The sequence below is a fragment of the Macaca thibetana genome, chromosome 7 (genome assembly GCF_024542745.1).
Source record: "Macaca thibetana thibetana isolate TM-01 chromosome 7, ASM2454274v1, whole genome shotgun sequence".
NCBI lineage: Eukaryota > Metazoa > Chordata > Mammalia > Primates > Cercopithecidae > Macaca > Macaca thibetana.
The window spans coordinates 55,705,233-55,721,360 of record NC_065584.1 but is presented as its reverse complement, the minus strand read 5'-3'; the positions used below and the strand labels follow the sequence as shown (position 1 = coordinate 55,721,360).

The 16,128-nt window shown below is 39.4% G+C and overlaps 1 protein-coding gene across 2 annotated transcripts in view; it reads left to right on the top strand.

The window, feature by feature from the left end:
* GNG2 (G protein subunit gamma 2) overlaps nt 1-15,737 on the top strand; it is a 114,557-nt gene extending 98,820 nt beyond the window's left edge. For both annotated transcript variants that reach the window (XM_050796957.1, XM_050796956.1), the window contains one exon: nt 12,493-15,737. In XM_050796957.1, the coding sequence (XP_050652914.1) occupies nt 12,493-12,621 (129 nt within the window). In that variant the 3' untranslated portion in view covers nt 12,622-15,737. The remainder of the gene's footprint in view (nt 1-12,492) is intronic.
* The last annotated feature ends 391 nt before the right edge of the window (nt 15,738-16,128 follow it).

Genomic DNA, 16,128 nt, shown 5'->3' with positions numbered 1-16,128 from the left:
TGGTTATCTGCCTTTACAAGTCTTTTCAAGGCTTTTGAGCATTCAGGCTTCTCCACCTACTTTCCATACATGATCCCGTCAGCAGAAAGGGGCTTCTCTCTGAAGATCCCAGGCTTGTGATTTTCCAGTGAGAGTAGTGACCTCTTCAAGCTATAAAGGATAGAAATGGCTTTATATATGTCTGGCAGAACCTACTGCAACTGAGGTGGCAAAGAATAGGACTCTTAAGAAGAGGATTTGGGGACACAGCTGGAATTGGAGTTGTTGAGGGTCTCTTAAGCAGGCGGTGGCCTTATCCCTCATGTGACCCCCGGAATAAATTACACTGCATAGAGTAGCCCTACTCTGTAAATAACATAGTCACATGAATAACATGTTTGTTTTTTAAGCCTTCTTGTTTTCTATTCCTTTATATCACAGACCCTGGAGATTTGGGCTAAGTGAACCCATTATCTGTTCATAAGCCTCAGGCATGTATAAATTATACTCCCAGCCTCTTTATATTTCTTTGTTAGGATTTCATTCAAGGACAGAGGGTAAAGAGAAATAAAACGAAACTGGGAAGAGAGTTAGGGGAAGGGGGAGAGAGGGGCTGTGGGCTGTGACACCTGGATGAATGAAACAGCAGTAGACTCACACTAACACTAACCAAAGACAAAATGAAATAAACCTTGTCCTTAGAGCACAAGAGGAGGGAACATGCACAAAAGTAAAGGACAGCAGGGCTTTGGTAAATCTCTTTATTCATCATTGTATTAGGACTCTTTGAGTTTCTGATAATAGGAATCTAAACCAAGCTAGCTTAAGCAGAAAGAGGTACTGATTATAAAAGATACAGGATGTCTCAATCCAAGAGCGGAAATGTGGCTGGATGGGCAGTGGAAGCGAGAACTGCAAGGCCATTGAGAACTGCGAGTGCTCCATCACCTGTCTCTGCTTCTTTCTCTGTGTCTGCCTCTTCCTTTTCCTGAGAAGAAGGGATTTTTTAGCTGCCAGGTCCATATAGTAGGCACAAGATGACTGCCCATGGTTCCCAGGATCACAACTCATAGTTCCAGCTCCATGAAAAAAGAGATGGCTTGATTCAATACTTTTCAGTCTCCATAGCACATGGTCCTAGAGTGCCATCTCTGTTCCAGCAAGAATGAGCTATCTCCAGCTTCAATCAACTGACATTCGAATTGAACTCCATTATACAGACATAGACCGTAGGAATTAACCTGCCCATTTGGAGGAATGGGAATGGGAATGGGAATCATTGTAAGCTGAAAAGATGCTCTTTGGCAGGAGTTGCTATTAGTACTATGAAAAATAATGTAGATTTAAGAGCAAAAGATATAAGATGCAAGGCCAGGAGCGTGGGTAAAATTATTGCTTCTTAATTAATTGGCTGTTCCATAAATTGACCCCACCGGAAAAAATGTCTCATTTCTCCCATATACTCACCACAGACCTTTCCAAGTGATTCCCTTTATTGTTCTAAAAGTGTGCTATGCAAAGTGTCACCTCCCTGGTTATTCTGGGTTTCTCACTGAGAATACCCTTCCCCCTTATTTCTTTGCCAATCTTATTCCTCCTTTAGGGGTCAGCTCAAGTTCCTACTTGTTCATGAATCTCTTTCTATTCTGATCATATTTACTAATCAATTTACTAATTAGTTTCATCTTCATCAAATAAATTTTTCCACCTAAACTACATAGTCCTTTTCAAAGACCATGTTGTCCACTTGTTTGCATCTTTCATGGTACTGGGGTGCACAAGCATTTTGTAAAAACTTTTTTTAGTAGACAGCTTTAAATTTGTATATTAAGAGTGTCATACAACAAAACATTACTATATTCCCCATGATATTCCCAATTACATTTATGGACTTGGAGATTCCAAGCATGAATGTAACTGGACAAATAAAACTGTGGTAATGGGGAATTCAAATTAAATTTTTTTAAAAGGATGGAATTAGTCATTTTAAAGAAAGATAAATTGTTTCATATCATTGTATGATCATACGTATCTAGCGTTTATAGTGTGCCTTCTGTTTAAAACACTTTAACATATAAAAAGAACAGACTGACTTTCTTGACGAGGACAAATATGTATAAATTAGTGAGCTGAATATGGACATTTCTAATGATTAAGTCATCTTTATGATGATTATGATAATAGATTGAAATTGAACTTCATGGAACCCTGTAGTGAGAAATGGTCCAGTTAGACACCATGCTTGGAACTAGAGAGAGGACATGTATTCCAAGTTTAGGACATTTTGAGTATTTTTCCAGCATTTGAGCTGAGAGTATCCCTTCCCTAAAATGCTTGTGTTCAATTTTATTAGGAAAAATGGAATACAATCCTCCTTCTAGGTCAACTGACAGTATTATCAGGGATGATAAAATCAGTAAAGTGTATCAAAGGACTAAATACAGGAAAGGGCTGTGTTCAAAGATAGCCAATGCTAATTCATTTAATTTGCTGAAAATGAAGCAAACACATTTAAAGTTGAAGTAAGGCATACATTAATAATGAAGCATAAAACTTCATTTTTATGATGGTTGATTAATTTTTAAAAGTTCAATAGATATTAATTACCAAGTACATATTTAGCCTTGTGCATCACATCTAACAACAATAGAAGTAGTACTATATAACTTTGGTAATTTGAAACCTCTGGGAAGTGAATTTTTCTGAATAGCCTAGTTTTTATACCAGATAAACTCTCCCTTCTTAAAAATGTAACTATTTTAATGCTAGTAGTGAATGTCTTTCTTCTTTCATTAAATAAATACATATAATATACTTTGCTTAATGACTGTTTTGCAAATTATTTACTTCCTTTAAAAAGAATCCTATCAATAAGTACATTCAGTTTAATATCACCTTGAAGGAGCAGGAAGAAGAAGACAACTTAGAAGAGTCACACATGATTTTATAAATACAAAAATAGTGGACACTTGTTCATACAATTATACTTTCTCTAGTGTCACAATCAAAATTTGATTGTGGGCATTCTTCACAATCATAGTGGAAAAATCCTTTAGGCTCACCTTTGGCCACTGGCAGTGATACTGGCATCACAGTGATTCAGGCCATCATGGTGATCTGTAGGGCATCAAGGTATTGCAGACATGGTGATGCAGACATCCTGGTGATGCAGGCTATCATGGTAATGTGGGGCATCAAGGTGTTGCAGTCATCATGCTGATACAGATGTCATGGTGATGCAGTCATCATGGTGATGCTGTCATGGTGATATAGTCATCATGGCGACACAGACATTATAGTGATGCAGTCATTATAGTGATGCAGGCCATCATAGTAATGTAGGGCATCAAAGTGATACATCATGGTGATGCAGGCTATCATGATGATGTATGGCATCAGGGTGTTGCAGTCATCATGCTGTTACAGACGTCATGGTGATGCAGTCGTCATAGTGATGCAGGCCATCATGGCGATGTAGGGCATCAAAGTGATACAGACATCCTGGTGATGCAGTCATCATGGTGACACAGACCTCATAGTGCTGCCATCATCATAGTGGTGCAGTCATCATGATCATACAGGCATCATGGTGATGCAGGCATCATGATAACTTCTGCTTTTCATTCCCTACATTAGTGATCTTGCTCTCCATAGCACGTTTCATATTTTTAGTATAATTTCAAGACACATGAGAGAGTGCTGAATTTTCTGGCATTTACACTGTTTGACATAGATTTTAATTTTCCTGACTTGAAAAATAAAGCCTTTCTTTAAAGTAGCCAATTAGCCAGGTGGGTGGCTCATGCCTGTAATCCCAGCAATTTAGGAGGCAGAGGCAGGCAGATCACCTGAGATCAGGAGTTCGAGAGCAGCCTGGCCAACATGGTGAACCCATCTCTATTAAAAATAAAAAAATAAATAAAGTAGCCAACAGCTTTTGACCTGGTAAAAGAACTTTCTAAATAAATATCAGACCAACCTCTCCTTGTTTGAAAATTCTGTGATCTCCTCCCAGTGATTAGGCAGTTTCTTTTGTCTTTGCCCACATTGCCAGACCTGTGTATACTCTGTTACAATAACATGCTGTGAAGTAGTAAGAGATATATATGTATTGGTCTCTGCCCCCAGTTCCTGACACAGAGCTCCTAAAACCTTTGTAAATAAGGGGGCTAAGACAATCTTCGTTCTCGTATTTGGTCTTTGACCCTGATTTCTAAGAGCTATGTCATTTCCTGGATAATAAGAGCATATTTTGTTTCAGTGAGGCGACTCTTGGTGGGCTTCTAGATGAGCTAATAATCTATCATGCCTACATGACAAACCCTCTATAAAAATTCCAAAAGAACAGTGTTCAGAGCCACACACACTGGCTCATACCTATAATCCCAGAACTTTGGGAGGCTGAGGCAGGATGATAGCTTGAAGCCAGAAGTTTGAGACCAGCCTGAGCAACAAACTGAGACCCCATGTCTCCAAATATTTAAAAATTAGCTGGGCCTGGTGATGTGCACCTGTAATCTTAGCTAATTGGGAGACTGAGGCAGAAGGATCACTTGATCCCAAGAGGTTGAGGCTGCAGTGAGCTATGATCATGGTACTGCACTCCAGCCTGGGCAATAGAGGGAGATTGTGTGTCTTAAAAATAAACAACAACAACAACAAATGGAGATATGAGATTTTTGGGGTTGGTGAACACATCCACCTGCTGGGAAAGTGGAATACCCCAACTCCAAGGGGATACAAGCTCCTACCCTCATGACCCTTCCAAACCTCACCCTATATATCTCTTTCTCCAACTCTTCATTTATAGCTTTTAAAATACCCTTTGCAATAAGTTGGAGATAGCAAGTGAACTGTTTTCTTGGGTTCTGTGAGCTGCTCTAGCAAATTATCCAACCTGAATAGGTAGCCATGGGAACCTCTGATTTGTTCCCATGTCGGACAGAAGTTGTGAGTAACCTGGGGGCCTATTACTTGCTATTGGCATTTGAAATGGGGCGGGGACAGTCTTGTGAGACTAAGCTTTTAACCTGTGGGATCTATTTCTATCTCCACATAGATAGTATCAGAATTAAATTAAATTGTAGGACACCCAGGTGGGCCAGAGAATTGCTTGGTGTGGGAAAACCCACACATCTGGTATCAGAAAAGAAGTATGTAGAGTGGTATGAGTACAGAGTAGGAGGAAACAGTTGGATTGTTTTTCTGTATACACTTCCCATCTCAAGCCTCCAGCCAGTATAATCTTTGAAATCCTTTTAAAAAACAAATTAAAGTTAAGTCAACCTTAGATGGCTCCATTAATGCAGGCAACCCAACTGAAGCCATGATTTTATGACTGATACCCTTAATGCAGAGGCAATTTCCCATGTGTATAGGCAATGACAGCTTGTCCAGGCTTATTTTTTTGCCTGATGGCTTGCAAGCATTTTGCAACATCAATTTTAAGATGTGTCTCAATTTCAGATGTAATGAAGATGGATTATATCTCTACCTTCTGTTTAAACTTGGGGGTCTGGTTTTTATCCTTACTGACAACTGCTTCCTCTTGGCATTGTCAAGCAGTCTTCCTAGGTAATTCTCCTGTTTTTTTGGAGCCTAGAATCACAGTCCGGTAGCCTTCATTGAAGCTGTCTAGAGTACCCCCCTGCCACCCCCACAACTCCTTACTTCCTGGTTCGCAGTCCCAGTCTGGTTTGGTGAGGATGCTGGATAGCAGGATTTTAGCAATTGCTAATCTGGGGAGATCCTTGGTGTGATCAAAAGTGAAGTCCTTCACTTGTGCAGTAGATCCCATCTCTCTAACCAAGAAACCTCCTCCAGCAATTTATTCTTCCACCTCCTGCCTATCCTGCATCATCAGTTTTTGATTCTCTACATCATTTCCATTATCATACAAACATGGTGTTATTTCTTCATCTTAAATAAAATTTGATTTTTTTCTTGATCCCTCCACTTCCCCTTCCAGCAACTGCCTCATTTGTTTACATTTTTTTTGCAGTATGACTTTGAAAAAATCATCTATATCCACCATCTCTAATTTCTCTTTTCCTTTTCTTTTGCAAAGTCATTTTTATTCTGGAAATAATCTCAAAGTCACAGAAGAGTTGCATGTATGTTGCAAAGAATTTTGTTTTCTCCTGAACCAGCTGAGAGTAAGTTGTCAAAAGATGTCCTGTCACCTCTGAGTACTGTAATGTGTATTTTCTACCAGTAAGGACATTGTTCTACATACTCATAATACAATCATCAGAATCAGGAAATTAACATTGACCCATTACTACCTTCTAATCCTGAGATCCCATCGAAGTACGCAAATCATCCCCGTAATGTCCCTTTTGGCGAGAGGACCGAGTTCAGAATCATTTGTTGCATTTAGTTGTCCTGTCTGGCACAGTTTTTAGACTTCCATGACCTTCATGACCTTGATACTTTTGGAGATTATAGACCATTTTTTAGAATGTCACTCAGTTTGGGTTTGCCAGATAATTATAATTAAATTCAGGTAACAAAACTTTGGCATTAATATCATAGAACTAATGAGTATTTATTTCATTCTATTCTATCAGTGAGACATTATCTCAAATTGTCACTGACTGGTAATGTTAAGTTTCATCACCTGACTAATGTGTTTTCCAGATTTCTCCACACAAACCTATTTGTTTTCTTTTTGAAGTTAAAAAGTATTTGGAATTTGGGAAGGAATTTGCTCTTTTATTCAGTGGTTTACAGTCTGCTACTATCATCATGCATTGTTGCTAGGACTCTACTTAATGTCTCGTGTGCTAGGAAGCCTTTCTACTCTGTCCCTATGTGATCTCCAGGATTGTTTTACTTTCTCCTTCCTGATATTCTTTGCATAGCCTGAAGTGGTTTTCTCCTATGCATGTGCCAATCAGTTTTTAACTAAAGACTCAAGATGAATCCTCCAGAGGCCTTAAGAGCTTTCTCTCCCCCAGTGTAATTCTTTCTTCTCTGCTATTCTCTCCTCAACTCAGGGAGATTGCTGAACTCTGGGTACTCCCTCCCTGTGCAGTGGCAGGCAGTAAGCTGGGGAAACTATAGAACTTATCTTATCTCCCTTCTCTCAGGTATCACTCCTCTGTGCTGACTATTGTCTAACAGTTAAAAATTATTTCTTCATATATTCTGCCCAGTTTTTAATTTGAGGCAGGACAGTTTAGTTGGCCCTTATTACTCCATCATAGTCAAAATCGGAAGTATAGAATGCTATACAAGCTCTACAGGGACAAGCATCTTTGTACATTTTGTTCCCTGGTTATTGCAAGTATCCAGACTACACCTGGCATATTAGATGCTCAGTAAATGTTTGTTGCATGAAATATCTGTTGAAGAAGATTATGTTTGAGAACTCCTTCAGCAGTTCCTATGAGTGTTGAATATGTGTCAGGCACTGATTATGTGGTGGTAAATAACACAGGTGTGGTCCCTGCCTTTGTGGAGCCCAGAGCCTAAAGGGAAAGGCAAATATTAAATGGCAAATAAACAGACGATGTCCATAATTATAAATTGTGATAGCAATTTATAACTTTCTGTGAAAGAAAAGAATGTGAGAAAGTACTCTGAGAGAATAATGAGGAAAGTCACTGTGGATGAGGCGATCAGTGAAGGTTCTGCAAGGAGGTGGTATTTCTGCTGACTTCTGAAGGAAGATAAGAAGCCAACCCATTGAGGAGATGATGAGAAGAATGTTATAGGATACTGAATATGTGACACTCTGAGGCAAACGAAGAACTTGGAGCTTTTGAAAAGTAAAGGCGATATGTGAGAGGGAAGAATGCTACAACATGAACTTGGAGAGAGGGGCAGGCCCAGAACATGGCAATACCCACAGGCTGTTTTACAAAGTTTTGGTTTTCTACAAATTACAATGAAAAGTTATTGAAGGCTTTAAATAGGGGAATGATAGGAATCCACTTATATTTTAAAAATATCTTTCCAGCTACAGTATGGAGAATACTACTCCTGCACAGTTATGAACATAGGAAGTCATTTAAAACTGAGATAATTAAACATTTTTGTGCTCTCGACTCAATTGCCTGTCTGCTGAAGCCTATGGTCTCCTTCTCAGAATTATGTTTTTAAATACAAAAGAAACTGATGATATTGACATGAGGGTCATTAGAATATTTTTATAAAACATTTTAAATAATATTCTTTAAAATATTTAAAATAACAGTTTTTAAAAATATATATGATGTAGTTATACAAACGTACTCCTTTGTTAACTGATTATGTAAGATCTATAGGCCTACAGTCATAAGGTGGATGAACATAAATGCAATGTTGAGGTGTCTGCAATGAATATAATATGATTGAAAGTATCTGGTTTCTATCAGTGGCCGAGTCACATGTACTGCTAAGGCTACTACAGTGTGTTGTCTATATTTATAATGAGAGTAAATGCTAAATTTCCATTTGAGGTTAGTGAAAAATAAAAATGGAAATTTTTTGTATTATTTGAAGTTCACATACCACCCCCCGAATTCTATCTGTGGACCCCTGGGGTAATCCAAACTAATTGCTTTTTATTTACAAAGTTATTTTAGTAATCACAAAGAGAGAAGACTGCAGTATGAACTGGGGTAGCTGCAATAGAGATAACAGGAAGGGAGCCAAATTAGAGATATCTCTGGAGGAAGAATCAACAGGTCAGAAAAGGGAGAGATTTTCTGGAGTTAGTGGGGAAATCTTTGTAGAAGTAAGCATAGGAATGTAAAAGAAGCTGTGTGCAAAATGTTAGCAGAGATTGTCAGAAAGCAGAAAGATCCGCTAAGCAGACTATTGCTGTGACTCATTATAAGGCAAAGGACAAGGAAGACAGCCACAGGTTAGAAAGGAGGAATGTTCATGAAGATTAAGTCAGGGACACTGAGACTCACAACTCAGTAGCTCAGGAGCTGTGGGACCTGGGGCAAACACTTAATGAAGCCTCCACTTCACATATTTAAGATGAGAATGATAATAGCTTGTGACCCATAATGTTGTTGTAAGGATTAAATAAGATACCGTATGTAAAGTGGTTAGCACAGTTCTGACACATAGCAAGGGCTGATAAATATTAGCAATTATTCTGATTACTGCTGGGATTCTGACACTGTTGGAGCATTGCCCACAGGAGATTGCAATCTCATTGAGGAAACAAGATAAAACACATAATATATTTTAAGAAGGAAACCATTCAGAATCAAATGTTCAAATATAAAGATGTGAGCAACTCTAAGTTATTAAATTTTCCTAGTATAGCACTTCCTGTATCATAAAAAGATTTTGAATATTCATGCCACATAGTTGTATGTGAGTGTTGCAAATGAGTAGGGATGGACGGTGCTGCTTCTCTTCGTAACAAATGAGTTTTAGAAATCACTGATTTACAGCCTCTGCTGCGTAACAGCTAAGCTCCTGTTTGGTGTAACAATGACTATTGCTCAAACTAGAAGAAAGAAGGAAGAAAAAAAGTGATCTCACTTCACACTGAAAGTCTGTCCTTTGTTTTCATGTAGGGGAGCTAAGACATAAAGAGGCTGTTTCCTTTCATTTTGTCATAGAGGCATTTCATAAAGAATTTCAATTTCAACCTTTGGAGCAAAGCCCACAGTTGAGTAGTTTATATGCAGATGGCTGTGACTTAATGGCAACACATTCGAGTTCAAGTTCTTTTTCTGCTGTGTGCTTTGCTGTATGATATTGAACAACTTACATAATCTGCTGAGCCTCAATTTTTCATCTATATAAAGAGGATAATAATTCTTACCTCAGGATTACTGTGAAGATCAAAAGAGGAAATTTAACTCAATGTCTGGAACAAAATAATTACACAATAAAAATATTTTTATAAGTACTGTAATGTCTATTAAAGAGTGAGACTGATTTTTACGTACATATCATGTATTGGGTTGACTAGGGTCCCCTAAAATTTATGCCTACCTGGAATCTTAGAATGTGACCTTACTTGGAAATAAGGTATTTGTAGATGTAATCAAATTAAGAGGAATCATACTGGATTACGGTAACTCTAACTGGTGAGATGAGAAATTTGGACACACAGGGAGGAGAATTCCACAGAAAGACACACACACTCAGGAGAGAATTCCATGTGAAAATCGAGATTGCAGTGATATGTCTATAAGCCAAGGGACACCAAAGATTGCCAGCAACCACCAGACACTAGGAGTGAAGCATGGAACAGATTCTCACTCAGAGCCTCCAGAAGGGACCAACCATGCTGATGCCTTGATTTCAAACTGCCAGCCTCTAACAGAATAAATTTCTGTTGTTTTAAGTTACCCAGTTTGTGATGACTTGTTCAAGACAGCCAGAGGAAACAAATACACGAACCAATACCTGTACCACTTTGTGTCAGTTAGTGTTGGCTAGATGTTGTGGTAGTAACAGAAGGTGCCCTACCCTTCATTCTTAGGGGGTTTGCCACAGCACAGGCACACTTCTCACTCCTACCACATGTCAATCATAAATCAGCTGCCACTCCACACCGTGTCACCTTCATCAGGAACACTGGCAGACAGAGCAGCCTCTGTCTGGAATGTTGCCTCTATCTGTTCTGTGGCAAAGGGAACAGAGAGTCAAAAAGCTGAAGGGTTTATGGGATGAGAAGAGGAAACTGATTTCCCTACCCAACCAGTAAATCATAAAGTTGAAGTAGCCTTAAGTAACAAAGGCTGGGTGCAGTGGCTTATATCTGTAATCCCAGGACTCCAGAAGGTGAGGCAGGAGAATGGCTTTAGGTCAGGCGTTCAAGACCAGCCTGGGCAACATAGCAAGAAAATGTTTGAAAAAACAGCCAGGCATGGTGGCATCCACCTGTAGTCTCAGCTACTCGGGAGGCTGAGGTAGGAGTGACAAAGGTTTAATCAACTCAGCCCTGGGACAAGAAACAAATCAAGGGTATGGCCACTATGCCATTTGTTAAAATCTCTGCATCAGTTAGGAGGGTTCCTCATAAATTATTTCAGTTGGATAAAGTGGCATAGAGGAAGGGACATGGCAAACTGTGCATTGGCTCCGAAAGCTTCTGCCTATAAGTTATCCATATAAATTCTGCTCACGTCTCTCTGGCCACAGCAAGCTTATGTCACTGGGCAAGTCTGGTGTCGTCCTGTGGGCATGTATGTCCCACTTGTAGGGAGGGGCAGTGACTATCTTTAGTAATAATATAATTCACCCCAATCTTACATTAGATTATCCTTTCAGTAGTTGCCTTGATATCCTTTCAGTAGTTGCTTGAAAGGCTTTCATAGTAGTACAGTGGTGTTGCTTTCATGTGGAAATCTGTTTTTTTGTATCATAAATTTGACCCCAAATGGGATTCCTCAGGTTGATCATTTACCTAGTCCCCAGATGTAGCTATAGATGGCTTTTAGTTTATTTCCTGAAACTAAATCCACCCTCTCATGTAGTAAAAATTTCCTCTGGTGAAGATGGTCAAAGGAAGGTACTACAGGGAACTCCTAACAAGCAGCTACAAATGTGTTCTAAGAAATGACAGCATCGCCAGAATCAGTGACAGCCTCCCAGTGAAACATCACTAAAGGGCACAATGCTTGGTTAAAGTCACAGATATAACACTTTAATGTATATGATACATAAAAAATATGTATTATATAGTGTGTGTATACATAGATATACCTCCTGATGTCTGCTTAAAAAGGGAAACTGACAAGGCTTTAAGCATCCCTAGCACAACTCCTGAAGCCGAGGCATGGCTACAAAATGATAATAATGGCTAGCCTGTGTGGAAAGCTTGCTATGTGCCAGACACTAAATGATTTACATGGATTATTTCATTTAACCCTTGTTACCAGGGCTGGGACTAGGGTGGGGCAATGAGATATCGGAGCACAAAAGTGAAGGAGGACCGGGCACAGGGGCTCAAGTCTGTAATCCCAGCACTTTCAGAAGCCGAGACAGATGGATCACTTGGGGCCAGGAGTTCAAGACCAGCCTGGCTAATATGGTGAAACCCTGTCTCCACCAAAAGTACAAAAGATTAGCCAGGCACCATGGCACACACCTGTAGTCCCAGCTACTAGGGTGACTGAGGCAAGATAATTGCTTGAACCCAGGAGTGAGCCGAGATGGAGCCACTGCACTCCAGCCTGGGCAACCGAGCGAGACTATCTCAAAAAAAAAAAAAAAAAAAATGAAGGAGACAGCCACCCGCGGGGCTGTGTAAGTGCAGGGTTGATACCTGCATGCCCCTGCTAGCGAGTGCCTCCTTTGGTTTTGCACCCTAAGTGCCTCACTCACCTTAACCCAGTCCCAGACTTGCTGGCAAGAATCCTGTGAGGTCAGTGTCATCAACTTTCTTCTTTGCAGATGAAGAAGCAGAGGCTTTTAGAGGCTGAATATCTTGCTTCACTTTCACACAACGATGGAGCAAGGATTTGACGCCAGGACATTGGGCTCCAAAGCCTTGGGCCTTGACTGACTGTACCAGATTCCAGTGTTGGTTGTTTTTGTCTCCTTTTCCAGGTGTCCAAGGCAGCTGCAGATTTGATGGCCTACTGTGAAGCGCATGCCAAGGAAGATCCACTCCTGACCCCTGTTCCGGCTTCAGAAAACCCGTTTAGGGAGAAGAAGTTTTTCTGTGCCATCCTTTAAGTCTTCAAGAGGGGCCTGAAGAGCCTCCGGGCTCCTGGGACATTGACGTAGAGTTTTTAGCAAAGTGGGCACCTTTCTAGTCCACGGCATTTGAAGAGCGCGAGGAGAACCATCCTGGAAACTCCAGGCTATGCATGTTTAAAGATCTGGTCCCCTTTATGAGAATGCAAGCTGATCCACATCCTGAGTTAAGAGATCTGATTCTGCCGAACTGCCTGGAGGAGGGGAATATATAAAAATAAAATTGGTGTCACTTCTTTTCTGCTATCCCCCAGTCCCCCCCAAAATCCTCATGTTTCTGCTTCATATTTTAAAGAATAACAATTAAAACAGACAGCTGTACTGAGGTAAGATATGTATGACCTTCTTGGAATGAATATTGTCTTTAGAATACCCTTTGATAAGCTGCGCTGTCCGTGTAAGCCGAAATTCTGTTTAATGGCATTGATGTATAGTCATTATGCCTTTCTTTTTCTTTTTTCCTTCTCCTCTACCCCTCCTTCCACCCCTTCCCATTAGAGTAGTGTGGAGATAAGGCTGGACTTGTCTATCAGATTGAAATCCAAGAATGATCACATGAAATGTTTAGGGAGATGTTCCCCATGGTGTATCCTCATGGTAACAATGACAAAAAATGCCGGTTGTCTGTGTTCTCTTTTCACTATTCCTAACATGTGTACATGATAGCTTTGATTCTGCAAGTAAAAGTAAATCATGTGTTGTGACTGGTGCTTTCATATATTTGTGACAATTTTTGAGTAATATTGCATGAAAATGTCCCTACGTTACATCCATTCAGAAGTTTTGTTGTTTTACTCTAAAGCCAGGAAAGGAAATGAGAGGGGAAAGACCCTGGGGAGGAAAGGAAATCTCAGTATTTTGAAAATTGAGATTACTTCAGAGCCTTAGCCATGCCTAAAATACCTCTGAGTTAATAGTGGTATAAATGCCTCTTCAATACGTTTTCCAGAATCCAAAGCATTTTGGTTTATCCGGGACCCAGGGCAGCACAGCTGTCACCAAGCAGGAGAGTTAAGGATTCACCATGAGTTGGGAAGTGCTTTTGCCATGAGTATGAGCAAGTTCCCTCCTTCCCTGAATCATGGACATTCTAGATTAAAAGAACATTTTTTCTGCTCTTAAGAAGAAAACCATGGCCCTCCTTTGTTCAAGTATTGGAAGAAATAAACCCACAGCTCCAGAGAAGGTGACCATTCTCAGAACTCGGGCTCTTCAGAAGGACCTCGAATCGCCACTCTTTGGGCAGCAGGTGCGGCCCCCACAGCCGGCTCTACCAGGAAGAGTTCTGGCTCTTCTGTCCACTGAGATGGTCTTGGTTTTTCACTTAACACATTTTTTAATGGAATCTTTGTTTTTGTTCTCCATCTTGTTTGTTAGAGTCTCTTGGTCTTTATTTACAAATTCCTGGCAACTAGAGTGCTCCTTTCCCAAGATATGGTAGTGAGAGTAATTTTTCATTGTAGCTGTAGTCTCCATCAGTAACAGCAGGCCCTGGAAGGCTTGATCACCTTTTTCTGTGTCATTTTCAGTCAAAGAGTCCCTCTCTTACATCTTGTTTGCTTTCAAATCCCCAAATACCATCTCCATCTCCCAATTAATTTTATTCTCCCCTCTTTCCTCTCTATTCTCTTTCTCCTGTTTTTTTTCTTTTTCTTTTTCTTTTTTTTTTTTTTTTAAGGCATGAAAAAGGAAGAGAAAAAGATTTGCTATGCCAAGGACAGATTTTGAAACAGACTTGGTAAATGTTTTCCTTAGCTCCTTCTTGGGCATGTGGGTGAAAGAATAAATACATCCAATTAAAGCTCATGCTGGGGTCGGGGAGAAGAAGATACTGAAACATTTGTGAAATGTATCAATGCACTTCTGTAACCAGATGCTTCTCTTCAAATTGTGGGGTTTTTGTTACAGTCAGGACACCCATGAAGATTTAGGGGTGAAAGAAACAGCAGAGTATTTATTAAACTACAGCATTGTACAATTAGCTTAGTAACACTGTGGCATAAGCTAAAACATATCACGGTTTTTAAATGGGCAAAGCATGAATTGAATATGTGGTCACATGAAAACAAGCATGAACGAATAAAGCACTCTTTGGTAGTGATTAAGGCATCATTAGAAGGCCCAGACGATTTCCACTATTCACAGCATTTCCTTTTCTCAGAAGGACTCTTTATATTTCCATGTAAATCTAGATCTTTGGAGCAGTTAAGATGGAATTACAATTTCTAGGGAGCATTTTAAGGAAAATGTTTTGGCTTTTTCATAATTTTATGTCTTACAGTATGGAATTATAATATGAAAATCTTTATATGAGTTTTGGCTTATTGGTATTTGTACTTATTCAGGGGAAACAGTCTTTCGATTACTTATGCCTCTAAAGAGTTTAATTTCTTGAGAAATTCAACAGTCCCATCACCAGCATAATTTTATCTTAAGGAATAACTAACAGGAAAAGTCAACTTAATTATTTAAGACCCTAGTTTCTACGTATAATATATTCAATAGTAATGAAAATCTGCCATGGAATTAACTAATAAGTAGTAACAATAAACTTCATATTTAGAATACAAAGTCTATAAAGAACAATTTTACATGATCTTCAATATCAACTCCAGTTTAAAAGGTGTTATTTTTAAAACATTTGAAACCAAGTACTGCTTAATTTCAGTCAGAAGATGCAAATAAATACTTTGATCTATGTCTGATTTTGCTAATAATATTTGAAGGAGATTGCCTACCAAGGACAAATTAAACAATACATTTAAAAATCAAACAACAAACGATTTCTCCATACACTCATAGTCACATATGGAATTTTGAGAAAATAAAGCATGCTGTCTCTAGGAATTTTTATACTTCTTTTTCTTCCTAAATATTTGCTTCTAGCTGCTCTTGGCAATGATGAATTGTTATGTATGCATTAATGTTTTGCAGCCCAAAAGTTGTTCACATTTTTCCTATATAAGATCTGTGGAGTGTGTGTTTCAAAGAGAGAACTACAGAAATGTTAAAGCAGGAAAACCTGAATGTGATGTGCACATTTTCATCCCACATGGACAATGTATGTGTTTTAATAAATGGAATTTTCAGATTCATTTCATATGCAGTCAATTTCATTGTGGAGGCCTGTGGACCACCTCACCCACTGATTCTGTCGCTAATTGGAGAAGGACCTGATGGTACGAATGGATGGGGAAATAGGAATCCATTGATTTTCTTTAGGATTTTGTTAATAGAGATGTCCTGAAGAAGAAAAACCTCACTTGACAGTCTAAAAGCATTTCTTACTGGGTCTGTACATCTAGGGTAGAGCCTTTGGAGACCGAGAAAGGTGGGAGCTGTGAGGAGAGTCCAGGGCTCTGTGACAGGGTGGACTATGCAGACAGAGGAGCTGTATTGACACTCTCACTTGCTGCAGGTATGCCACAGTGGGCTTTTTCCCTCAGGAAAAATAAAAACTGAACAACAGAAGTGCTATTCTCTGTA